This window comes from Bufo gargarizans, chromosome 1 (genome assembly GCF_014858855.1).
Source record: "Bufo gargarizans isolate SCDJY-AF-19 chromosome 1, ASM1485885v1, whole genome shotgun sequence".
Taxonomy (NCBI): Eukaryota; Metazoa; Chordata; class Amphibia; order Anura; family Bufonidae; genus Bufo; species Bufo gargarizans.
In genome coordinates, this window is record NC_058080.1 from 204323911 (window position 1) to 204351842 (window position 27932).

General features: G+C 40.1%; 1 protein-coding gene across 1 annotated transcript in view; it reads right to left on the reverse strand.

The window, feature by feature from the left end:
* The window catches only part of PCDH10 (protocadherin 10), a 60648-nt gene that overhangs the window by 22026 nt on the left and 10690 nt on the right, over positions 1-27932 (reverse strand). The window contains exon 4 of the mRNA XM_044300977.1: positions 15345-15689. Within this exon, the coding sequence (XP_044156912.1) occupies positions 15345-15689 (345 nt within the window). The remainder of the gene's footprint in view (positions 1-15344; positions 15690-27932) is intronic.

The window sequence follows — 27932 nt, forward strand, 5'->3', positions numbered from 1 at the left end:
ATGCAGGGTTTTAGCGAAGTGGAATAGGACAGGCACATTTCTGTTCCTACCTGTCCAGGCTCCACTGCGCTAAATCCTATGCAGGGCTTTAGCGAAGTGGAATAGGACAGGCACATTGCTGTTCCTACCTGTCCGTGCTCCACTGCGCTAAATCCTATGCAGGGCTTTAGCGAAGTATAATAAGACAGGCACATTGCTGTTCCTACCTGTCCGTGCTCCACTGCGCTAAATTCTATGCAGGGCTTTAGCGAAGTGAAATAGGACAGGCACATTGCTGTTCCTACCTGTCTGGGCTCCACTGCGCTAAATCCTATGCAGGGCTTTAGAGAAGTGGAATAGGACAGACACATTGCTGTTCCTACCTGTCCGGGCTCCACTGCGCTAAATCCTATGCAGGGTTTTAGCGAAGTGGAATAGGACAGGCACATTTCTGTTCCTACCTGTCCAGGCTCCACTGCGCTAAATCCTATGCAGGGCTTTAGCGAAGTGGAATAGGACAGGCACATTGCTGTTCCTACCTGTCCGTGCTCCACTGCGCTAAATCCTATGCAGGGCTTTAGCGAAGTATAATAAGACAGGCACATTGCTGTTCCTACCTGTCCGTGCTCCACTGCGCTAAATCCTATGCAGGGCTTTAGCGAAGTGAAATAGGACAGGCACATTGCTGTTCCTACCTGTCTGGGCTCCACTGCGCTAAATCCTATGCAGGGCTTTAGAGAAGTGGAATAGGACAGACACATTGCTGTTCCTACCTGTCCGGGCTCCACTGCGCTAAATCCTATGCAGGGCTTTAGCGAAGTGGAATAGGACAGGCACATTGCTGTTCCTATCTGTCCGGGCTCCACTGCGCTAAATCCTATGCAGGGCTTTAGAGAAGTGGAATAGGACAGACACATTGCTGTTCCTACCTGTCTGGGCTCCACTGCGCTAAATCCTATGCAGGGCTTTAGAGAAGTGGAATAGGACAGACACATTGCTGTTCCTACCTGTCCGGGCTCCACTGCGCTAAATCCTATGCAGGGCTTTAGCGAAGTGGAATAGGACAGGCACATTGCTGTTCCTACCTGTCCGTGCTCCACTGCACTAAATCCTATGCAGGGCTTTAGCGAAGTATAATAAGACAGGCACATTGCTGTTCCTACCTGTCCGTGCTCCACTGCGCTAAATCCTATGCAGGGCTTTAGCGAAGTGAAATAGGACAGGCACATTGCTGTTCCTACCTGTCTGGGCTCCACTGCGCTAAATCCTATGCAGGGCTTTAGAGAAGTGGAATAGGACAGACACATTGCTGTTCCTACCTGTCCGGGCTCCACTGCGCTAAATCCTATGCAGGGCTTTAGCGAAGTGGAATAGGACAGGCACATTGCTGTTCCTACCTGTCCGGGCTCCACTGCGCTAAATCCTATGCAGGGCTTTAGAGAAGTGGAATAGGACAGACACATTGCTGTTCCTACCTGTCTGGGCTCCACTGCGCTAAATCCTATGCAGGGCTTTAGCGAAGTGGAATAGGACAGGCACATTTCTGTTCCTACCTGTCTGGGCTCCACTGCGCAAAATCCTATGCAGGGCTTTAGCGAAGTGGAATAGGACAGGCACATTGCTGTACCTACCTGTCCATGCTCCACTGCGCTAAATCCTATGCAGGGCTTTAGCGAAGTGGGCACAGGCAGGAGCAGCTATGTGTGCCCCTGCCAGTATGGTGCTCACTGCAGGGCATATTGAAAGTCAGAATCCATATATCGTAAAAATAACTACAGTGAAAAAACGCTAAAGAAAAGCTCAAACTTCAGGGATCTGTTATAAAAATATAGTAAAATATAGTACACAAATTATTATTAGTATATTTGTAACAGTTTTTAAAAATATATTGAAGGTTGAGGTAAAGTTCAAATGTTTGGGTTTAATAAATACAATAATACAGATTAAGGAGGAAAGAACTAAAACCCAATAAAGAAGCAAAAATGTCTTAGAGGATCTAGCGCATCGAAATTCATGAAAGTAATTGAAAATAACAAACTTAAATTTGGAGATTAATAACAAGGAAAAGCTGGAAATATTAAATCTAGCTGAATGCTAAAAGACGTCTGCTCTGTTCATGGATTGATCCGCCAGGCTGTTCTGTGACGCTACTTCTATCATTAAACTATCAGATGGAATTGATTTTTAACATTTATTGAGTCTCGGGAAGAATGTTTCTCCTTGTGCTCCCTCTACTGGTGATTTTGAGTGTAACGTCATTTGTAGCATGCCGTACAGTAAAAGTAATGAGAGCCTTGGGAATATTAATCAGTAGATAGATACTAAGTACCATTTTGACAATTTTATTGGCTGGTGCGTTTGGCGCTATTGAGGCCTTCAATAAAGCCATTATTGAATGTGCTGTAGCTATAATTACCTCTTGCGCTGGCTGAATAACTTCTTCCTTTGTGTAATCCTCATCAGCAGCATTCAATGGAAGGCACACAGCGCGGCACCTTAAGATGCATGATGCTATGAAGCTAAATGAGAGGGAGGACGTGGTGTGATCTCCGAAATATGGTGAGGGGTTTAACAGCGTGCAGGACACACGCATATTAAACTGATGTGTTTGAAGAGGAGGTGAAGATTCTGATAGCTACAGGCTAAAATGGAGCTCAGGGAAATGTAGGACAATATGCTGTGCCATAGCTAGGAGCCACAGTGTATACAGTCTACAAAACGGAACTGCGACAGAAGGAAATAGATTGGAATGTCATGTTTCAGTACATGGATTATGAAAATACCCAAAAAGTGGGCCCAGTTATGAAGGTCTTAAGTGGAAAAATAAAATAATAAGCCCCTGGTCCCTAATTCAAAACATGTACAAGAGCCTCCACCTACCATGTGCCGGGGTCCATGTCAACTACTACCTCTACACCCCGTATAGCTGCACCTCTCTCATATCATCAGGAACATGTAGTCTTCATTGTGGCAGGTAATCTGATGGCCTCCACTCAGGATAGACCATCAACGTCTGATCGGCAGGAGTACGACACCTTGGATTTGGGCCAATCAGCTGTTCTGCAGTAGCTCCGATGCCTGAAGTTGGCACCGGAATTCCACAGCTCCATCCACTGTGTGGTGGACATAGAAGTGAATGGGAGCAGTGCAGCAGCGACCACCTCTGTTTACCACACAATGGACACAGCTGTGTAGTACCAGCACCGGCTACTGCAGCTGGGCGTTGGACCACCGCCTATCAGGATGTGATGGCCAATGCTGAGAATAGGCCATCAGTAGTAAAACCTTGGAAAGCATGATCAACTCTCTTAAGCCAAGCATAGTAATCATTCTATTGAACACAGCATGTAGCGATATCATTACTTTTATCTTTATGCAAATTAGGCAGTTCAAGCACTAAGGGGCCGGCATAGCTCTTGGAGCACCACTACTGCTACGCCCCTGCCTAATCATTGGGGGTCCAGCGTTATTTATGGTATAAAAACAGTCACTGGTGGCAGGCAGTGTACTAGTGTCTCCTAGAAATGCATGATTTTGCTAAAGCGCTGTAGCCAATATGTAGACATTCATACAAAATGATGTCTAATACGTAGGCATTCATTCAAAAGAGGGTCTAATATATAGGCATTCATTCAAAAGAGGGTCTAACATACAGGCATTCAAGGGGGTGAACGTTATGTGGGAATGAAAGCTTACCCTGTGATCCTCCCAGCTGCAGCGCTCCTCTGCGGGGGAGGAGAGAACCTGATGGGAGGACTGATAGATAAAGGGTGTATTAGACTGGCAGACAGTCTGCCAGATCATCACTAACAGCAGTGATGATCTGGCAGTGTAATACTGCCACTGATTACCAATCTTTCAATAGGTTTAAAAATCATTGTCTGCTGGCGGCAGATTGTGCTGTGTTATCCCAGTGATTCAGTATGGGGACAGTATGGCATACTGTGGAGAAGATCTCTGCAGGTAATAGCTGTGGTCTCCTCCACTAACGAGCAGTTGATTGCAGAGAGTGAATGCTTCCCTCCCGACAATCGCCTGCATAATACAGCCTAAAGTATTCTCAATTCCTATGTATTAAACATTATTCTGATTGGATGTCTACGTACTGGTCACAGCTCATTAGCAAAATCCTAGGGGAATGCATGATTTTGCTAAAACATACTGCCATCAATAACTGTTTTTGCACAATAAACTGGACCATCAATGATTATTGCTGAGACACAGCGCAGGCATCATTAAACAGGGCTATCTTGTCCTGTCAATCAAAGGGGATGGGGGGGGGGGTGCTGAGCAGTAGTGGTGCTCCAAGAGCTGCACTGGCTCCTCGGTGCTCAAACTTCTTAATTTGATTAAAAGATAAAGATATCTCCACAATGCTTCAAGCTAAAGAGAAAAGAAGGATATTGTTTTCATCAGCATAACCAACCCTAGCGGGCAATATGCCTGGTTTATTAGGATTGATCATGCGGACAGAGGGTCTTTAAGGGATCTTATTCTACAGTGGCAATGCTTTTAGGGCACTGTGGAATAAGTGGTCCATGGGTGTCCGGGAGAAGATGCTGGCTGTCTACTGACAGGCTAGCTTCTGGTCTAATGTTCTGATCACCACAGTCAGAAGTGATATGATCAGGGACTGGGGAATCTCTGTGCAGTCAGCCCTGGAGGCCTGGACAAAAACCAATTGTCCGTACAATAAGCCTCCTGTTAGAACACACTAAATATTGTCCTAAAAGCAGTAATGCACAGAATTAGCATACAGGAGCATGCCTAAAATAAGCAAAGCAAATAAACATGAATGCCTTAATGGGAATTAAGAGAGTAATAAAAAAATGTAATTAAAACAAAACAAAAAATTAAAATCTTTGCATAAAATGTCCACAAAAATTCAAAATCCCAGTGAAGTATAAAATAGATAGTCTTCCACATACAATGAGCAAAACCAAAACCCTACACTAATTAGGCCTCCACACAATCAGAATGACCTGAATTAGTTTAAAATTTCAAGAGTCTACAGTCATATCCATGTGAGGCTAGACTCACATCACCGTCTCATTTTCTGTTCTTTTGATCCGTCAGAGGAATAGAAAACAAAAAACGGATCCTTTATTTTGAGCATATGTTATACTTATTTTGCTTCCCTTTTAGCGTCTAAGATTCATTATTTTAGACGGAAGAAAAAGTACTTTGTGAAGGACTTTTTCTCCCGTCTAAAATAATGGATCTCAGATGGTCCGCAATTCCGTTCCCCCCAAAAAATAGAACATGTCCTATTCTTGTCCGCAATTGCGGACAAGATTAGGCATTTTCTATTAAGTGCCGGCGATCAGTGGTCCACAAAATGCGGAACGCACATTGCAAGTGTCCGTGTTTTGCAGATCCGCAAAACATATACGGATGTGTGAATGGACCCTTATTGCGGATCCGCAATACGGCAACGGAACCCATACGTTCGTGTGAACAAGCCCTAATGACTCTTGCACACGATCTTATGGCTTTTTCAGTATTTTGCGGTCCACAAAAACGGATCCGCAAAAAATACGGATGACGTCCGTGTGCATTCAGTTTTTTGCGGAACAGAACAGCTGGCCCCTAGTAGAACAGTGCTATCCTTGTCCGTTATGCGGACAATAATAGGACATGTTCTATCTTTGAACAGAATGGAAAAATGGAGATACGGAAACGGAAGGCATACGGAGTACCTTCCGGGTTTTTTTTGCGAATCCATTGAAATCAATTGTTCCGTATACGGAATGCAGAAAACGGAACATAAATGGAAAAACGTGCAAGAGGCCCAAGGCTTTACTCTGGATCTCCACTGAAGTAGATTAGCAGGTCCTGTGACCAGACCCAAGGTGAAGCTGGAAGGACCTGCCTGCGGTCAGCCGTTTGTTGCCAGACCATTTGGCTGACACCATGAGCTCTGTGATGCCAATCATGTGCTAGACTCTTTCAATTTACAGACGTAAGTGGGTTAATTGTTAATTTATGAGACAATTCAGAGATCATTAAGCCGACAATGCATCATATGCTTCTGACTTTGGCGCGGCTGCATTTTCACAAGTCATGGTATTTCCAGCGTGCATTTATCCATTTTAAGCTGGGTCACCTCCATTTTTGTTTTTCTTCCTGATGTTTAGAGACAGGCAGATACAAACTTGACAAATGACTTCAGTGCGCCAGCATTTAGCTAGCCACAGATAGCGAGATGCCGTTCTGTTTCAGAGATGCAGATCTTTTTTTCCGCTCGAATCCAAATTGCTACAATAGGAATACTTGATTAGCCGCTTATTACAGATTGCTATTTACATGCTACAAGTCAATGGTTTTGATCATCAGCACAAACGCCTGATAACTTTTGTATGCTGCAACAGTCTGGAATAATTTAAAAATGATGTTATATGCAATCCATACTAAAATTACATCTCCCGACTGTTTCATTAGCCAAATTATGATTGAGTCTAAGGCTATAGATTTGCATTTTTTGCCATAAAATCAAAGTTTTAGTACAACTGTTAATATATCTTATTGTATATGAAGTATGTGTTTAGAAAAACAAATAATAAGCCTTTTTGAAAGCAAGCTAGTCCATTCAATTAAATCCTACCCAAATATGCGATTTTTTTAAGAACCCCTTTCCATTTCCTAGGGCCCCCATTTACCAGCTGCTTGCAAAGTTTCTTATCAGCAAGGGTTCCCGGTGTTCTGTGCTCCTTTTTAACTGTGTGTTGCAGTATTCAAAGCAATATTCACTCTCTACTGTGGCTAGAATGCTAATGTGTCTCTCTTTTTGCCTATCAATTGGGTATTTTTCTGGGAAATGTCTTAAAGGGCTTGCCCAGGATTAGAAAAACATGGCTGGTTCCATCAGAAACGGCACCCACCATACCTGTCCAAAGGTTCTGTCTGGTATTGACACTCAGCTCTATTGAAGTGAATGAGGTTGAGTTGCAATACCACACACAACCTATGTAAAAGCGAGGTGCTGTTTTTGGGAGGAAGCAGTCACATTGTTCTAATACTGGAAAAACCCCCTTTAAAGAGGACCTGTCACTGCTCCTGACATGCCTGTTTTAATAGCTTCATGCCTTCCCCATGTAATAACAATTCTGGAGCATCTGTTCTTATGACTCTATGTTGTGCCATTCCTTTATTATTTCTACTAGAAGTTCTGAATGAATTGCTAGCGGTCTGCAGTAAGAATGAATTGCTAGCAGTCTGCAGTAAGAATGAATTGCTAGCAGTCTGCAGTAAGGGTACAGAGGGGAGGTAACCAAATGGGGGTGTGTCCCTGCACAGTCTGAGAATGGCAGCACTGATTGGATAGAGTCAGTCTGTGCAGGTACACGCCCCCAACTGGCATGTCGAGAGCGGTGAAAGGTCCTCTTTAAAGAGATTTTCCATCTCATATACAAAACTCTTTAAAAAGGGTTAAAATGGAATAACAAAATGAAAAGTGATACCTCAGTGATCCCCGTCATTCTTGTTTGGGGTCATATCAACCCCCTGCTGGTCTCTGCTTACAGACAGGAAATGCCGCAGTGGTTACCCACCTCAGTTGGTAATTGGCATTTGCTGCATGTTGAGAGGGACCAGGATGGAGTTTTTTTTCTTCTGTAGCCTGCTTACCATTTACCCTTTAGGTTCACAGATTTTACAAAATATTTTAACGAAACCAAAGCAAAGCATTGAAACGAGTAAATAAAAAAATGATTCTTGTAAATACTCCATAATTATACATTTTAGAACACGATAAAATGAATGTCTGCTCAAAAAAATTCAATCGTTTCAGAAAATAAAACAAAATCATCTTGAGAATCTTTTCTCGCCATTTAAATTATTATGCAGATAAAAGAAGCAAAATATCACACAGCACATTCCCTGCCAATTACTCAGCAGCAACGGGTCGGCTTGAACAAACTTTCCAGAATCCAATGCTGAAATTAGAGATAAACTTGGGTTATCTGGTTTTTGTATCGGCGGTGACCTTATTTTGCTCGTCCTCTGGATGAACGGCTCACACAAAGAGATCATTCAAGTCAGAAGAGACACTGGACATGTATCTTTGTTATAAATCTATGAATACTGACATAGAAATCTAGGCCTAGAGTCACTTTATGAAGAAAATGTGGCCTCTTATTTATACAGATCTGATCTAATAAACATGGAAATTGAATCATATAATGTAATCATAAAAGCAAAAAGTACAGGTTCATCAAGTTCAACCATTTGCAGATCTCTATTCTGTACAAGGCTTGTCGTTCACAGAAGTCCCTGTCCCCGTTGGGACTCACAGCCTATAATTTTGTGGGAGTGTGGGAGGAAACCCAGAGGAAACCCCCAAGAACATGGGGAGAAGATACAATCCCTATGCAGATGTAGCCCTAGGGGATCATTTAGGTTGGGTTTTCACAGTCAGGTTTTTTTATGCACTTTTTGAAGCCAAAGACCAGAACGGATCACAGGTCGAAGACAAATATAAAGCAAAGACTGGCCCAGATTTACTAGTCCCATGATTTAACATTGGAATTGAGTACAAATTTGGGGTGATATTTATCAAACTGGTGTAAAGTAGAACTGGCTTAAGTGCCCATAGCAACCATTCAGATTCCACCTTTTAATTTTTCATAGCTCCTTTGAAAATGAAAGGTGGAATCTGATTGGTTGCTATGGGCAACTGAGCCAGTTCTACTTTACACCAGTTTGATAAATCTCCTTGGTGCATATTAGGCCACCTCCACTCCCCACTAAGTCAATCCCTTTCTGAGTATGCTGGAAACAAGTGTAGGAACCCTAGATATGCCAAATCGCTCCGTTCTTCTCTACTTCATTAGGCCAATGTTGGTGTAGATATATTAGTAATACTGGGCCACTAAGGTGCATCTTCTTTTTGCATCTTTTTGCTTCTGGCTTTGGTTTAAAAAACTGCATAAAAAAATCTGATCGTAGTGTTACCTACCAAGAGATAAGTTACATTAGGCTGCAACTGAACAGTCAGGGTTTAAAGCTGAAAGAAGGAAAAATAAGCGTAAGGGTCTCCGCAGCTGTGACAAAAGCCAAATTAAGATGGCTAGATTACTAGTGTTACAGGCAGTGGGGATGGACCCACTGCAGCAACCAATCTGACTTCAGGCTAGACCTAAGGGTGTCATCATGGCAGTGCCCTGATTTTCACCCTTTAACCCCTTCAGGACCAGGTAATTTGCAGGTTTTTGTATTTTGGTTTTTTACTCCCTGCCTTCCCAGAGCCATAACATTTTTATTTTCCTATTCTCATTGCTGTATGAGGGCTTGTTTTTTGTGTATTGGCACATGTCAGTGATAGGCATCAGGTCCTCAAGCTCTGGCCTATCACTATAATATAACAGCTTCCTTGATCTCATCCGGGGAAAGCTGTTACCAGAATGGGGGCAAGTGGCTCCTGCATTTTCACTGCTTAGATGCTCAGAGATATATTTCTAGTCAGGAAACAGGCTGAGGTCAGGGCAGGCAGCGTACATGCAAATCGGTGGAATTAATCCAAAGTCAATGGGCTAAGTTCAGGTCAGGCAGTGGAGGGTCAGAATTGGTTCACAGACAGGGGACGGTACACAGGCAATAAACAAAACAGAACATCTTAACTTTATACTAGCATTCTAGGAAACCCTTCACTTGAGGAAGCTTCCCGCCATTGGTGGGGGCAAACTAAGACTTGTGGGTGCTGGCTTTTTAAGAGACAAGGAGTGCATGCAGGCCCTAAGGGCAGTACAAGGGGACCTAGTAGGAAAGTGCAGACTGAGGCATGTAGTGGGACAAGCAGCATGGGAAGTTGGCAGGTAAGCAATAGACGGAGCAGAGTCAATGAGGCAGCACCTGTGCCCACCCGAGGGAGAGCAGTGTGCACAGGCCACTACCATAACAACTAGGTTACAGCATATTCAAAATAGCGGTCTTGTGGGGTGTTCCTAGTATGTAGGGGTTAGTATCTACAAAAAATGGTTCAAAGAAAGGACAACCAGTTAACCAGCCACAGTGTCTAGAGGTCTAAGGCTTACCGATATGCATGGGGAACAAAGGCTAGCCAGTCTGGTCCTACTCCATGGAAGACCAAGTGAAAAACATAATGCTGGCTAAGATAGAATAGTGTCATAAACATGCATTATCAGAAGAAGGCAAGGTATTGATGATTATGATGCTCTGGGCAATGTAATGCTAGGAAACTTTGGTTGCCCTACTGCAGACCAAATGCATCCCTTCATGGCGATGATATTACCTAATGGCAATGGTCTATCTCAGCAGGATAATGTCTCCTGCCACACTGTAAAAACTGTTCAGCAATAATTTGAGGAACATAACAAAGAGTTCAAGCTGTTGACTTAAAAATTCTCCAAATTCCCCAGATATCAATCCGACTGAACATGTGTGGGATGTGCTTGGAAAACATGTCTGATCTATCGAAACTCCGACTTACAATGAGTAGGACTTAAATGGAATCTATCTCTAGATATCCTTAGCAAAACACTGGGTCACTTTCTTGAAGTGACCCAGCCATTTTGCTAAACAGCCCCGGTGTGAGCTGTCAGCCATGCCCCGATTCTACACCGTATATAAGAAAGAAGGCAGCAAAAATGAATACGCACTCTACCACAAAGCACTTACAAATCCATATGACAATAAATGTATAAGTATTCAACTACATACAGCTAAAGTAATCTATGACATATCAGAATAGGGGAGCTAGAATGTACTTTTACACTAAATAGATCCCCACAATGAAGAGCCCATACACATCAGGGTGCTGTTAGCAGTGACCATTTTACAAAGGCCCTTTGGAAAATGAAAACGAGTCTTTTCGTATATGTTTTGTTACATTACTTTTGTATTACATACATTAAAGATGAGCTCTCCTGACATGTCTCTTTTAGTAAGTCAATGTATTCCCCATAAAACAATAAATGTGAAGCATTTCATCTTACAGAATCACTTCCACAAAAAAAATCTTTATTCTCTTGCCCATTAGAAAGGTACATGATGTAAACTGTAGTGAAGGTGAATGGCTATATGTATGAGTTATCCACTCCCTTCTGATCCTCAGCTGTGTCGTGTGACTGACTACCTCTCCAACACAGGTCATTTACTTCTCCATTTATTCCTATGAGACTGACAGTAAGGCTCCTATAGGAATACATAGAGAAACTGGCTTCCTGTCCACACATAAAATGCTTTTATTTGGAAAGTCTGAGTACAGCACCACGACACAGCTGAGGATCAGAAGGGAGGTTACAGTCACTGGTAAGAAGATTACCTTCACTACAGTATACATCATGTACCTTTCTAACAGTTCAGAGAATAAAAATATTTGTATTGTACCATTGCTTTGTCAGTCCTCCTAGTACTATATGAATACATTGACAACTGGATTTTACCATTCACCATGTAAAAAGACTCTATGCGTACTCACACTGACCCTGTCAGCACGGGTATTGTCAAACTGTGTACCGACAGACCTTTAACTTGCAACACCACTGCAGACTTCTAAGAAACAATGCTCCAGAATTGTTATTTCAAAGAAGAATATATTCATTTAGTTAAACAGACATGTCAGGAGAGCTATCAAGTCCGTTCTAAATAGTAATGCTCCGGAGTATAGAGGCCAATCTACATGGTGTATCTAATGCACCAGGAGCTCAACCAGCGATCCTTGTCCTTGGTACCTGCTAATTCCTACTACACATAAAATACCCACATGATTTAGTATCTTTTCTAAGCAACTGGAAGACATCCTCATTACAAGTACTCCATTTGCATGTGATGATATTCACACACACAAAAAGTAATAAAAATTGCTATTAAAATTGTACTGCACATGCCCTCTGTGTAATATTTCTTGGGAATTCTCATAGGCTGACAACAATGACCCAGATCTTCTCACTGTCGACAAAGCACCTTTCCTAAGCACCCACTCTCACACATTGAGCGTTGTACACACATGCCGTATCGTCGCCCTACACACAAACTGTTTTCTGCATTGTACATTCCTGACCTAGATAACTACCAAGATCTTGATACAATGTCGGTGAGCAGAAGCACTAATATCATAGTGTATAGGCTTTTTCTTCTAATTTACACATTGTAGAAATGGTGAAAGTCATCGTGGCAGATGTAGCGACCCTGTAGAGGTGTAGCCCTAAGCTGCGCAGATAGGAACCTAAGCTAACACAGTGGCCGATCCTGGGTGATACATTTAGTGCACGGCTAGGCTCTCTTGTCTAACCCTACATCAACTTCTGATTGGCTTTGGTTGCAAGAGAATTGTCGTGCTAAATTTCACATCATAGGACATACCCTTTTCCCATTAAGCCACATTCTTTGACAAGATAGAATTTTCTAGAGCTACATTCACCAAATTGAGCCAAATTTTAGTGCAATTTACAACAATGTCTAGGTGTAGTCACATGAAATGTGAGTATTTATCCAGTTATCGCTGTTTCATTTCAACCTCTACGTTTTCAGTGCAATTCACGTACATCTATTCTAAGGTCCGAGCTCAATTCACTACACTATAGAAAGGCAGAAGGCTTGAATGGAAGGACATAAACATGTCTTCCCTCATGATCACTCCCGCTCTTACACAGATTTGAATTAGGTCACATTCACATCTCCGGTGAACATTTCTGTGCCAGCAGAGACCAGCCTGCCAGAGTTCATTGGATCCAGCATTGCCGGATTCAGAATATCATTGTCGTCCCCTTATTTACTGTAATGGGATCTGACCACTTTCTGGCATAAATGCTGCGTTTCGGCCATACAAAACCTGTTGCGTTCAGCGGTCTTTGGTCCGGCTGACAGCCCGCATTTGTGCCAGCTGCATCCCTTATGCCGGATGAGAATTAATTGACTACTTACAATATATCTAAAAGTTTTCACTACTTGAAATTAGCGCATTAGCCGTTCAATTTTGAGTTTCCATGTTTGTTACTCTACAAAGTTGAAGAAAATGCATTCATTTCTTCTGTATGTCACCTATACCAAGAAAATAGCTGGGGCTAATAAAAAGGGGTATAAGAAATGCACGCGCCCCGCGTAGCTTCTGCACAGAAAATCATCACGCCCGGTGTTTGTCATCTACAAGCAGCCAGGCTACATGTATAGACACCGCCTTTTTCTATGCTTGCCAGGTCCTTCACTTCGTCAATGTGCTTTACACACCTTGGCCTCCAGCATCTTTATGTATAGTCAGTCCGATGTGGTTAACCCTAAATATCCTGATACCATCTAGTACAAAGCAGTGATTCCATAGAAATATTCTGTGGAGTACAGAGAAGTCATCGGTACGTACAATCAGCCACTCATGACAAAATATAACATTTGCTTATCAAATGTAGAATGTTCAGGGCCAATCACCTGTATTAACCTTCCAATGAGTCAGTAGAAAATACTAGTTTTACATAGATGTATAGTTCTCCTGACCTTTTTACTAAATTCTTGTATTCCCCATAGAAAATGAATTCTGGAGAATATTTTTATAACTTGTAAGTTGTGTCATTTCTCTATTATTTCTCATATGACTAATTAGTAAACTAGGTGCTATCCTTCATTTAGCTAAAGGGACGCGCCCAGACAAAATCCGCACTGATGGCACAATGTCAGAGTGACACGCCCTCACCTGAAAACACTAGGTGACCCTTATTGTTATGGTACTATTATGGCTGGCATTATTGTCGTGTTCCTCCTGTACAAAACCAGCAGTTAATAGACTAACATCATTGGCTGGATGAAAGTAACAGACTACAAGAAAAAAAACAATAATGACTTCAAGCTATGTAGATTTTTTTGGGTTACAAATTCTAGATGGAAATACTCCACAATGTATGCTAAAGAGCAAGCTAAAATGTTTAAAAGTACAAGTTGGTAAAATAAGGATGAAAATTGGGGTAATAAAGAGGTCAGAGCAGAAAGGGTAAAAAGGAGGGCGGGTGGGAAATATAGAAATAGGAAAGGGATTAGGATGGAGCTTTAGTTCACAAGAGAACAAAGGGTGTGAAGTACAAAGGCATCCTGTGGGAGGAGAGTGAGGAAATCCATCAATGGTTTACACGGAGGAGCCCAGAGCAGTGCGTATTGATAGGCAGAAAGAATGGGACTGTCAGACAAGGTAAAAAATGGGGAAAACATTCTAAATTGAATACATAAAAGAAACTGAGATAACAAGGCTAATAAAGAGCAAGAGGAATAGGACAAGCACGCTCCAACTGTCACACTAACATAAAAACAAGTCGGATTCACTAGTTACTTATGTCAGTATTTGGATATTTTACAACCACCCCAAAAATGTTGAATCATATAACTTCTAATAGTAATAAAGTTGTATATCTATATAAATATATATGTATATGTATTATAACTTTGTAATAAAAGTTATATATATATATATATACACGGTATATATAATATAACTTCTAATAGTAATAAAAGTTGTATATATATATATATATAATAATACCGTATATATATATATAATATAACTTCTAATAGTAATAAAAGTTGTATATATATATTATATATACATACCGTATATATATATATATTTATAATATAACTTCTAATAGTAATAAAAGTTGTGTATATATTATATATATATATATATATATATATATATATTAAATATAACTTCTAATAGTAATAAAAGTAGTATATATATATTATATATAGCGTATATATAATATAACTTCTAATAGTAATCAAAGTTGTGTATATATATATATATATTATAACTTCTAATAGTAATAAAAGTAGTATATATAATATATATATAATATAACTTCTAATAGTAATAAAAGTTGCATATATATATATATATATAGTTGTATAATTAAAAAATGTAAATTATATAGAAAAAAAATGTTTGTCATCTGTTGACTCGACTGTCATACAGTTAAGTTTCTTGATTCCACTTCATATATACATATTGACACCTTTAATAATGACATCTTATCACGTTCATGAAGGATTCTAGAGAACATGCCAATTCATGCACAACACTTTCTAAAAAAAAACATATAATAACTGGCAATGAGGAGCAATAAACAAGTAAGAACAATCTGGTCACTTTTCTGTTTAACTTCCTTACGGCTAAATAAGATGTTAAGAGAAGTGCATCTCCTACACTGATCATGTGTTTTATTAAAACCGGGTGACGGCGACGTGTTCAGAACACTATGTAACAGCAATCATATGACGGCCCTATCTATAGAAAGGATAGTACAAATAAAGACATAGCAACCAATCAGACTACAGCCTTGAGCACAGGTTGTAAAATGAAGGCCATAGCATGGAGTGTTGCTACGAGTACCTCCACTCTCATCACACACATTTCTCCAAGTACTTACTCAGATAGGGGGGCTTGTAAGGCGCTCTGGTCCCGGAGAGCAGGCCATCTAGCTCTTTTCTCTCTTGTGTGCTCCCTCCTCCATTTCCATTGCCTACTCCTGCCAGCCCTTGTAATGCCTTCTCCTTTCCAAATGTAGAAAAGGATCTCTCCCCTCCTGGAGGCACCTCAGGTGCTTCAAACACTTCAGTGTCCGGAACAGAGTCCATACCCGGCACATGAAGATTGCTGCGGTAGTCTGCCGCCTGACGGCCATCACTGGAGGGTACAAAAGAAGGCATCCAGCAGCGGTCCGAATGGCCCAGAGCTTTACACTCTTCTGTACAGTTGGAGAACAGGTCAGCTCCTGCGGAGGCACATTGGAGTCGATAAAGGCAAAGCTATATTTAATTATGCTTCATTTTTTAATGAGAAAATTGAATAGTTTGACGCCATTGATTTAGACCTTGATATTTTACACCTCTAAATAGATGATTAGCAGCGAAATTTAATGAAAGCAGATTCTAAAAAGCACTTACAGTTAGAACTACGAATAATCAATTTTACCCACATTTTCGATGTGATGATCTGTTAATCTCCACATGGATAATGAGCTATTAGTTGGCGTGTGGGGTGTATTAATGTACCCTTCATGACCTACTCCATATATCAAGATGATAGATGAGTCAGTAGGTTACATAACTTAGAGTGCTTCCTCCCTAATTAGCTACTTCTAGAATTCCATTCCCCTCACAAGCTGGTATCATTCAGAATATGGCCTCCGCCTGGGAGACGTAGCAGGAAGGTCACTATTACCATCTGATTTACTCATCCCTCCAGCACAACCTTCGTGCCCATAAACCAGAGGGCATACCTAATACGTATGAAGGTGAAGTATCGATTCCAGAGCCTAGTATGAATTATATTGGTTTATTACTGCTTCTTCCTTCCCTTCCTCCTTCCTCCCCTCCATTTCTTCCTTTATTCTTCCCCCTCCTCTCTTTCCGCTCCCTCGTACCTCACTTCCCCCCCCCCCACTTACTTCCTTTCTTATCCTCTCTCCATATTACATACTCAATCCTTATTCACTCACTTTCTTGCTTTTTCCTTTCTTTCAGTCCTTCTTTACATCCCTTCTTCGCTTCAAACCCCCTTTTTCCATCTTTCTTCTCTACTCCTATTTTTATTTCATCCTCTCATTCTATCTATATTTTCCTTCCTTCCATCTTTCCACTCTTCACCTATTTTTATTTTATGTTTCTAATTTCTTCTATACTTTAACTTCTTTTTTTTTCCCTTTCATTCCTTCCTCCCATCTTTCCAATCCATCTATTTTTATTTCATCTTCTCGTTTCTTTCTTTCTCTTTCCTTTCCCTCCATCTTCTGTCTGTGTTTCTCTCTTGCTATTTCCTTGTCCGTCAGTTTTCTCTCCTCCCTTTTCCCTCATCACATTATTTCTTTCTGCCTCCGGTAACCTCTTATCCAGACCGTGTCCAGGATTAGCTGCTGTAAGTGCTCATGTAACCTGAGATGTGGCTGCTGATACTATTGACAAACCAGCCAACACATGTCCTCACCAGCTTCCTGCCTCTTCTCTCCTACGTTTGTCTCCTCCGCCTATTTACACTCTCTGAGTGACATCTGACATTTTGATTGATTTCGCCCCCTGCCTTCCTATGCCGCTTTCACATTCTTGTTGTAGGGATGCTAAGGATGGCTGGTTACCGTATAACACATATTCCGAGTTCTACTGTATAAACAACACATAAAACCCCAGAATGCCGTTTCCCAAGATATACCTTGGATTCCTCACTGGCACCAAGCATTTGCTCGGCTGAAGGAACAGCAGTGAAAGTTTGGAGGCCTGTGATGGATTTGCACACAGACATGCACTATGGGGTTGTTTATAATTGTGCCGTAATGCCTGTGTACACAATGCCATATGTATGCTAATGTGCCTCCCATACCAACTGTGTGCACAGAGCTTCAGAGGAATATTATACAAGACCCACGACAAGGAAGAAGAACCACATCTAAACCTCGGAAACAGGGCTGCTGGGGATTCAATCATTTAAAGGGCCACAGAACCAGTTCATTATTTGACAATAATTTTTAGGGTTATAGATACAGGCATATCAATACATCGTGGCTCTTTATGTGTTGTCTGGTCTTGCATAGGACTGCTAGGAATCGCTGCACGATAACAGAACCACAGGTGAAGATCCTCAATAGGGTCAGTGGAGTTACATTTTTGTATTTGATCTACATTATTTAAAGGGAATGTGTCATCAGACAATGACCTGCTGTTTAAATCCCTTTTTTATGCTTAACATATTTTAAAATAATTTTTTATGTTGTTATTCTTTTATTTTACAAGTCACTTTTTATATTTAAACTAAAACCAGAAATGCTGCAGTTTGTGCACTGGCCGCTATGTCTAATACTTCTTCTAATCCTGCCTGAAAGGATATCCCCCTCTGTGTATAGATAATAGAGAATCCATCATTCACAATAGGTGATTGTCAGAGCTGATCTATTCTTCCCTTCTACAATGACCCCGCGTAGGTCACAGAGCGTGTCTGGAAACTCCCCCCTCCAGACCGTTGTGTCTATGGCCCACGGGGCTGCCGTAAAGCTATTTTCTTAATGCTTTCTAAATGCTGTTAAGAACAGCTCAGGCAAAATGGCCGCCCCCATAATCATGTTCAGAAAAAATAAATAAATAAAAAACTACAATCAGAAAATAAAAAGAGATTAGAAAAAAGGAGATGTGTTACTATCTGGCTTTAACTGACAGATAACATTTATCTAGTTATCTATTTGTTTCTATGTCATCAATCACCATGTTTGTTCTTATTGTTTTTGAAGAGGATTTATCACGTAGTTTCTGCGGCATTTAGACTTTGCATCATCAGGCCCGCGTGCCTACTAGAATGTCATTTTATGGTGCTTGCTCTGTTTTTTATTTAAAAATTCAAGAAAATCAGATTAAAAAAAATGAAAAGAAGACATAATACCCAGTGGCTCCTGCTCCTCGTCATCTCAGATCCCCCAACGGTCTCTTCCAGGGAAATGTGACCACTCTGCCAATGACTGGCTGAGGAAGGCCACCATGACTGGCTGAGCAGAAACATTTCCTGTGCCAAAGGGAACGAGGAGCAGAGGACATGAGTCTGAATGGGAGCACCGGGAGATCATTGAGGTGCGTATATAACTTCTTTAGCCATTCCGATCATTATTTTAAAAAATTGAAATGGCTGGACAACCTTTTTAAAGGGCCGCACAACTCTAGGCCACTCAGTGATCTGGTGGCTCAAATACAATTATAGCAGACACGTGTTTGTTACTTTGTGTTGTGTGATAGCAGATTGTGACTAATGATGTTAAGGACGTGGTTTTACACTGGCCTGCATTATTTCCTGGTATTCTTGTGTAAGTATGAGCAATATGCGTATCTCGTTGTGTCAGTGCATCAGTTCGAGTATCCATTTAGTATTCAACTAATGCCCTATGTTATAATTAGATTCATAATGTTAACTGTTCTGTCATTTCAGTGCCATAAATGCACTTTGTGAAAATAAAAAAAAGAGCAGAATCATCAACAAGTGGTAAAGGGCAGCAAATGGAAGCGCTTTTATTACAGATTAATCTCACTTTGTAATGACTTTTATTTTAAATGAAGCAATGTAGCACACAGTGGCTGTGCCTTCCATCCTAACCTTCCATTGATAATAAGTATGCAGAAGTCTGGAAATAAATTACTGATCAGTGAGCTGTTGAAGAATTCAGACGTGAACTGCAGCTGGGATTAAAGAATCGGAGAAGGGCTGAGGAGGGGGATACCAGAAGCATAAAGGGTTTTATACAGAAACCGACATCGTCAAGCCTTTATACCCTGTCGCGCAAATAAAAATAATGAGAACAAAACGGATTAAATAATTGTAAGCATTTTTTTTTTCTTTTTTGGGTGAAAACCTTTCTGCTAAGGCGTGATTGGCTATGTTTTACCATTTACAGGTCAGCGTAGATTTATTAGCCATATTGGAAGAAACAGCAATGTGAATTATTAGCAAAAAAAAAAATTAACATAAAAATAATTGTTCCCCTGAGGAAGCTAATTGCGAAACGTGCGTTTGGGTTGAAGCCACACTGGTCTGAGTAACCTTTTCATGCAGTCCCTGTTTTCTGTGAACTATTTATTGCAGCAGGCACTTTGTTACTGTTGGCTCGGGTTATATGCCTTGTTCCCTCCCCTTGGTGGTTTTTATTAACTATTTTATAGATGGTTTTGCACTATGAATATTACCCTCTTATACCGTCTAAGGGTGGGAACTGTACTACAACGTAGGGCTTATAGGTGGGCTTTGCTTAGTAACAGGTGACGTATATACTGTGGCTTGTTTTTCTGAATATGCTACTGCTGCTGATTTTATATTTTTATAATTGATGTAAAACTAATAAAATTTATATTCTGATTAATTATATGCTGTGCACCTATAATTTTGGTGTGGATTTTCTATAAAAATAATTGGATAGAAACAAAAGACAGACACATAGATAGAATAGACATATAGATAATAGATAGATTCATCTATATATGATAGATAGATATAAGATAGATATGTAATAGACAGATAGCTATAAGGTAGAAAGATAAATAGCTATGAGATAGATAGAGATAGATATGCGATAGATAGATAGATAGATAGATAGATAGATAGATAGATAGATAGATAGACGGAGGAAACGCAACATCCTATACCCCTATACTGCCCCTTTAACCCAACATCCACCCCCTTTAATTCCCACATCAAACCCCCCTCCACAATACCTATTATTTATTTTGCTTTGCTAAATGTTTTACTTTGACATGCCAATAAAGTTTTTTTGAATTTGTGATAGATAGATAGATAGATAATGTAGCTAGTAGAGATGAATAGAGAGATTGATAGCTATAAGATAGATGAATATCTATGAGATAGATATAAAGATAATATAGCTAGTAGAGATAGATAGATAGATAGATAGATAGATAGATAGATAGACAGATAGACTGATACTTAGTTACATAGATATATAGACAGATATTAGATAGATAGATAGATAGATAGATAGATAATAGATAGCTATAAGATAGATAAATAGCTATAGATATAGATAATATAGCTAGAAGGGATAGATAGATAGATAGATAGATAGATAGATAGATAATACATAGACAGATATTAGATAGATATAAGATAGATACATAGATAGATAGGTAGATAGATAAATAGCTATAGATAATATAGCTAGAAGGGATAGATAGATAGATAGATAGATAGATAGATAGATAGATAGATAGATAGATAGATAGATAATACATAGACAGATATTAGATAGATATAAGATAGATACATAGATAGATAGGTAGATAGATAAATAGCTATAGATAATATAGCTAGAAGGGATAGATAGATAGATAGATAGATAGATAGATAGATAGATAATACATAGACAGATATTAGATAGATATAAGATAGATACATAGATAGATAGGTAGATAGATAAATAGCTATAGATAATATAGCTAGAAGGGATAGATAGATAGATAGATAGATAGATAGATAGATAGATAATACATAGACAGATATTAGATATATATATATATAAGATAGATAGACAGATAGATAGATAGACTGATACTTAGTTACATAGATATATAGACAGATATTAGATAGATAGATAGATAATAGATAGCTATAAGATAGATAAATAGCTATAGATATAGATAATATAGCTAGAAGGGATAGATAGATCGATAGATAGATAATACATTGATATTATTTAGATCGATAGATACTTAGTTACATAGATAGACAAATATTACATAGATAGCATAGCTAGTAGAGATAGCTAGCTAGCTAGCTAGCTAGATAGATAGATAGATAGATAGATAGATAGATAGATAGATATCTATGATATACATATATAGATAATATACCTAGTAGAGATAGATAGATAATAGACAGATATTAGATAGATAAATAGACTGATACTTAGTTACATAGATAGATAGATAATAGATAGATATAAGATAGATAAATAGCTATAGATATAGATAATATAGCTAGTAGGGATAGATAGATCGATAGATAGATAGATAGATAGATAGATAGATAGATATCTATGATATACATATATAGATAATATACCTAGTAGAGATAGATAGATAATAGACAGATATTAGATAGATAAATAGACTGATACTTAGTTACATAGATAGATAGATAATAGATAGATATAAGATAGATAAATAGCTATAGATATAGATAATATAGCTAGAAGGGATAGATAGATAGATAGATAGATAGATAGATAGATAATAGATAGACAGATATTAGATAGATAGACAGATATTAGTTAGATAGATACTTAGTTACATAGATAGATAAATATTAGATAAATAGATAACATAGCTAGTAGAGATAGATAGATAGATAGATAGATAGATAGAACGGGATCATGATTACCAGCTGTCGGGCTTTGTTGGTTTTAGGGGAAAGAACGCAAAAGCCTCCAAAATAAATGACAGATTTTCAATCAGGCAGCAGTGAATGGCAGTGGATGTGAGAGGAGACGTGTATTCATGAGATATTGTTCCTGCTCCACGGGAGAAGGGCAAAGGGCTTGAATATGTTAGTCAAGGAAAGGGTGGGAAAATAGATTGCACTGGCTTGGGACGAGAGGAGCACCCAGCATATACTGGGCATATAGCCTTGTAGATATCAGAGCAGGAAGCCGTGCCGAGCCTTAATGACTGGCCCTATACGTGTGAGAAGACATTTAAAGGTCACATTTGATTAACATTCCTGAGCTGTAGCTGAAGACGTTGCACAGAGACGTCTTCCACCATTATGGGACGGGTGAGATATGATTGTATCAATGAGATGAAGGAGAGGATGGGGGTTATAGAACTCTCACCTACATGCCCAGGGGCACGCCATCTATTAATATGGTGGGAACATCTCTCCTTCTCATTAGACAGACCAACAAGTATCAATTCCTGGGACTTTTATTTGCCTTTAATTCCTATGGCCCACTTCTGTGGACTATGGCGTTCGGAGCGAATGAAGTCGGTGGAGTAGCTAAGCAACAGTTATTTTATAATTAATTCACCCAAATTATCTTCCTCTCGATGCAATTCCACTTTACCGCTGAACAGATAAACTAACCATGTCTATTAGTGACTGCTGTAAAACGTGGTTGGGCTTTCTCATTGATAAATGATTGATATTATGGCTTTATGGCCTCGCAAATCACAAACTGCAATATCACATTATGGAAATACCGCGTGTGAGCCTGTGCATATCGGCTGCCGAGTAAAATCCAAAATGATTTCCAAATGAGTTGTCTAACTCAATCATTTCATTCTGATGAAGGTATTTATAGGGAGAGCCGTTTCCTTCTCGGCTGGGAGGGATAGCTGCAGGCCAGTTCCTTATCTCCGTAGACGTGCACGGTGTGTGGGCCTTAAAGCATGTCTGATTTAAAATCACCCACCGTGCTGCTCAATAACCCGCTGCGGTGTAGAACATATTAAACTACGGCTCTAGACCAGTGGCCAGAGAAATTGAGAGACTACAGGTAGACTTACGTTCTAAATTAATGTCCACTCACTAAATGGACCATAAAATTGCCAAGAAGAGCAAACGATCGGAGATCAATGATGACACATGGGATGCATATTCTAAGAACAAATATCACGGGAGGCGCAGAGACAAGAAGTCAGACGTTTTACGGCATGGTGGCCAAAACCAAGACATCCTATAAATAAAGACTGGCAAGGTTAACGCCACTCGTGCAAACTGTAAACCACCACTTGCGAGATGAAATGAAGCTTGGAGTCGAGAGATTTGTCACCTGGGACATAACAGAAAGGTTACATTTTGTGGAACTAATGATCTGTCCATTATTTCACCACCTATCAATGATCAGCCAGGAATGTGGTCATCAACATCCTCCAGGGTCAGCCAAATGGCTCTCACTGTCTTCTGCCAAACAATCCACACAAAGGCACCAAATGGGCGACTACAGTTAGGGGCTTTCAGCATCTTTTTAGCACCATTTGGCTTCCCTTTTACATTTCACAGAAAACAATCAGTCTTCAGTGTGCAGGTGGTACGTAGACAGCAGAAGGCCCCTGTGCAACCATTGCTGGTCCTAGTGCTCTCCTTGGGGGGAATGTATGAAGACTGACGGAGTTCTGCCAGCCTCAATAACAAACCACCGGAGGGGAGTTCAATCTGGTGCATCCTTGGTTTCACGCACCCGGTGTAATGTGCTCCAGGCGTATATACTGGTATATACCCGCCTAGGGCCACCCACTACCACCCATGCCTCGCCCATTTTTATGTGAAGTGTTAAAGGATACGATGAAGGGGGAAAAGCTGTAAGTTATGAGACAAAATGGCAGCCATGACAAAATGTATGACTTTTGTATGGCAGAAAAAATATGAATGATATATTCCCCTTAAGCATTGAGGCATGTTGAAGCATTTGGCACTATTTGAGGTGCTTGGGCATCTTCTCCTGTATACGGAAAAAATGGCAAAGAAAATTGTTCACAGAAAAGAATTGTCCAGAAAAAAAACCCACTAAAAACCCCAGGAAAAATGCAAAAGGATTTCTAGGTTTTTTCATTAGTGAAAAAAAAGAATTCCAGAAACTGTATATGAAGGAGCAGATAGATAGAAAATAGATAGATAGATAGTAGGAGATAGATAGATAGTAGGAGATAGATGATAGATAGATAGATAGATAGTATGAGATAGATAGATAGTAGGAGATAGATAGATAGATAGTAGGAGATAGATAGATAGATAGATAGATAGATAGATAGATAGATAGATAGATAGTAGGAGATAGATAGATAGATAGATAGATAGATAATAGATAGATAGATAATCGGAGATAGATAGATAGATAATAGATAAATGATAGATAGATAGGATAGATAGTAGGAGATAGATAGATAATATATAGATAGATAAATAGATAATCGGAGCTAGATAATAGATAGATGATAGATAGATAGAATAGATAGTAGGAGATAGATATAGATGATAGATAGATAGAGAATAGATAGATAATAGGAGATAGATAGATAGATAATAGGAGATAGATAGATAGATAGATAGATAATAGGAGATAGATAGATGATAGATAATAGGAGATAGATAGATAGATAGATAGATAATAGGAGATAGATAGATGATAGATAATAGATAGATGCTAGATAAGAGATAGATAGATAGATAATAGATAGATGATAGATAATAGATAGATAGATAATAGATAGATGATAGATAATAGATAGATAATAGGAGATACATAGATAGGAGAACACAGCGGCCTCGCCTGCCATAGACTGAGAGGAGCCTGATATACCATGGACTCCTATACCCCCACCCTGGACCTGTCCCCACCCCCAACCCTACCCAATTATTTACCACTTGCTTTGGCAATGCTAAAATGTATTTAGTCCTGCCAATAAAGCTTTTCTGATTTGATCGATAGATACAAGATAAATGGATAGATAGATAAATAGATAATAGATAGATAGATACAGACAGAATAGATAGATGGATAGATAGATAAATAGATAGATAGATAGATAGATAGATACAGACAGAATAGATAGATGGATAGATAGATAGATATATAGATAATAGATAGATAGATAGATAATAGCTAGAAATAGATAGACAAACCAATATCTATCTGAAATATGAAACACTGGACACAAATGCTGTTGTCATTTCTGTTAATTAGGTGACATAATGAAGCATTTGGCACTTTTTGTGGCGTTTGACATCTCCTTCTGTATACAGAAAAAAATGCCAGAGAAAATCGTTCAAACAGTTGTCCAGAAAAAACACCAAGAACACAGCATGTAGTGTGGAGTAATGTAAGGGGCTCCTACGGGATTGTTCTAAGCGAAAACAAGAAGGCCAGAAAAAGATTGTATATATAGGACCAGATAGATAGATAGATAAAGATAGATAATAGGAGATAGATATATAGATAGTAGATGGATAGATATATAGATAGATAAAGAGATAGATAGATAATAGAAGATAGATAGATAGATAGATAGATAAAGAGAAAATAGGAGATAGATAGATAGATAGATAGATAGATAAAGAGAAAATAGGAGATAGATAGAGAGATAGATAGATAAAGAGATAGATAGATAATAGAAGATAGATAGATAGATAGATAGATAGATAAAGAGAAAATAGGAGATAGATAGATAGATAGATAGATAGATAGATAAAGAGATAGATAGATATGAGATAGATAAAGAGCAATAGATAGATAGAGATTAGCATTCAGAATTCTAACAGACAGGGGTATTGTATAGAGATCAGTTAAACCCTGTAAAAAGACTAATGAGATTTGTTCTTTTCTCTTTACGTCTTATTTCCTATTATTAGAGAGCGGACGGTATTTCCTGACTGTCTCCGTGTTCTGTGTACAGGAGGCTGGTATTCCTATTATAGAGAGCGGACACTACCTACTGACTGTCTCCGTGTTCTGTGTACAGGAGGCTGGTATCCCTATTATTAGAGAGCGGACACTACCTACTGACTGTCTCCGTGTTCTATGTACAGGAGGCTGGTATTCCTATTATAGAGAGCGGACACTACCTACTGACTGTCTCCATGTTCTGTGTACAGGAGGCTGGTATCCCTACTATAGAGAGCGGACACTACCTACTGACTGTCTCCGTCTTCTGTGTACAGGAGGCTGGTATCCCTATTATAGAGAGCGGACACTACCTACTGACTGTCTCCGTGTTCTGTGTACAGGAGGCTGGTATCCCTATTATTAGAGAGCGGACACTACCTACTGACTGTCTCCATGTTCTGTGTACAGGAGGCTGGTATTCCTATTATAGAGAGCGGACACTACCTACTGACTGTCTCCGTCTTCTGTGTACAGGAGGCTGGTATTCCTATTATAGAGAGCGGACACTACCTACTGACTGTCTCCGTGTTCTGTGTACAGGAGGCTGGTATTCCTATTTTAGAGAGCGGACACTACCTACTGACTGTCTCCATGTTCTGTGTACAGGAGGCTGGTATCCCTACTATAGAGAGCGGACACTACCTACTGACTGTCTCCGTCTTCTGTGCACAGGAGGCTGGTATCCCTATTATAGAGAGCGGACACTACCTACTGACTGTCTCCGTGTTCTGTGTACAGGAGGCTGGTATCCCTATTATAGAGAGCGGACACTACCTACTGACTGTCTCCATGTTCTTTGTACAGGAGGCTGGTATCCCTACTATAGAGAGCGGACACTACCTACTGACTGTCTCCGTGTTCTGTGTACAGGAGGCTGGTATTCCTATTATAGAGAGCGGACACTACCTACTGACTGTCTCTGTGTTCTGTGTACAGGAGGCTGGTATTCCTATTATAGAGAGCGGACACTACCTTCTGACTGTCTCCGTGTTCTGTGTACAGGAGGCTGGTATTCCTATTATAGAGAGCGGACACTACCTACTGACTGTCTCCGTGTTCTGTGTACAGGAGGCTGGTATCCCTATTATAGAGAGCGGACACTACCTACTGACTGTCTCCGTGTTCTATGTACAGGAGGGTGGTATTCCTATTATTAGAGAGCGGACACTACCTACTGACTGTCTCCGTGTTCTATGTACAGGAGGCTGGTATCCCTATTATTAGAGAGCGGACACTACCTACTGACTGTCTCCGTCTTCTGTGTACAGGAGGCTGGTATTCCTATTATAGAGAGCGGACACTACCTACTGACTGTCTCCGTGTTCTGTGTACAGGAGGCTGGTATCCCTATTATAGAGAGCGGACACTACCTACTGACTGTCTCCGTCTTCTGTGTACAGGAGGCTGGTATTCCTATTATAGAGAGCGGACACTACCTACTGACTGTCTCCGTCTTCTGTGTACAGGAGGCTGGTATTCCTATTATAGAGAGCGGACACTACCTACTGACTGTCTGCGTCTTCTGTGTACAGGAGGCTGGTATTCCTATTATAGAGAGCGGACACTACCTACTGACTGTCTCCGTCTTCTGTGTTCAGGAGGCTGGTGTGCCTATTATTAGAGAGCGGACACTACCTACTGACTGTCTCCGTGTTCTGTGTACAGGAGGCTGGTATCCCTATTATAGAGAGCGGACACTACCTACTGACTGTCTCCGTGTTCTGTGTACAGGAGGCTGGTATCCCTATTATTAGAGAGCGGACACTACCTACTGACTGTCTCCGTGTTCTGTGTACAGGAGGCTGGTATTCCTATTATAGAGAGTGGACACTACCTTCTGACTGTCTCCGTGTTCTGTGTACAGGAGGCTGGTATCCCTATTATTAGAGAGCGGACACTACCTACTGACTGTCTCCGTGTTCTGTGTACAGGAGGCTGGTATTCCTATTATAGAGAGCGGACACTACCTACTGACTGTCTCCGTGTTCTGTGTACAGGAGGTTGGTATTCCTATTATAGAGAGCGGACACTACCTACTGACTGTCTCTGTGTTCTGTGTACAGGAGGCTGGTATTCCTATTATGGAGAGCGGACACT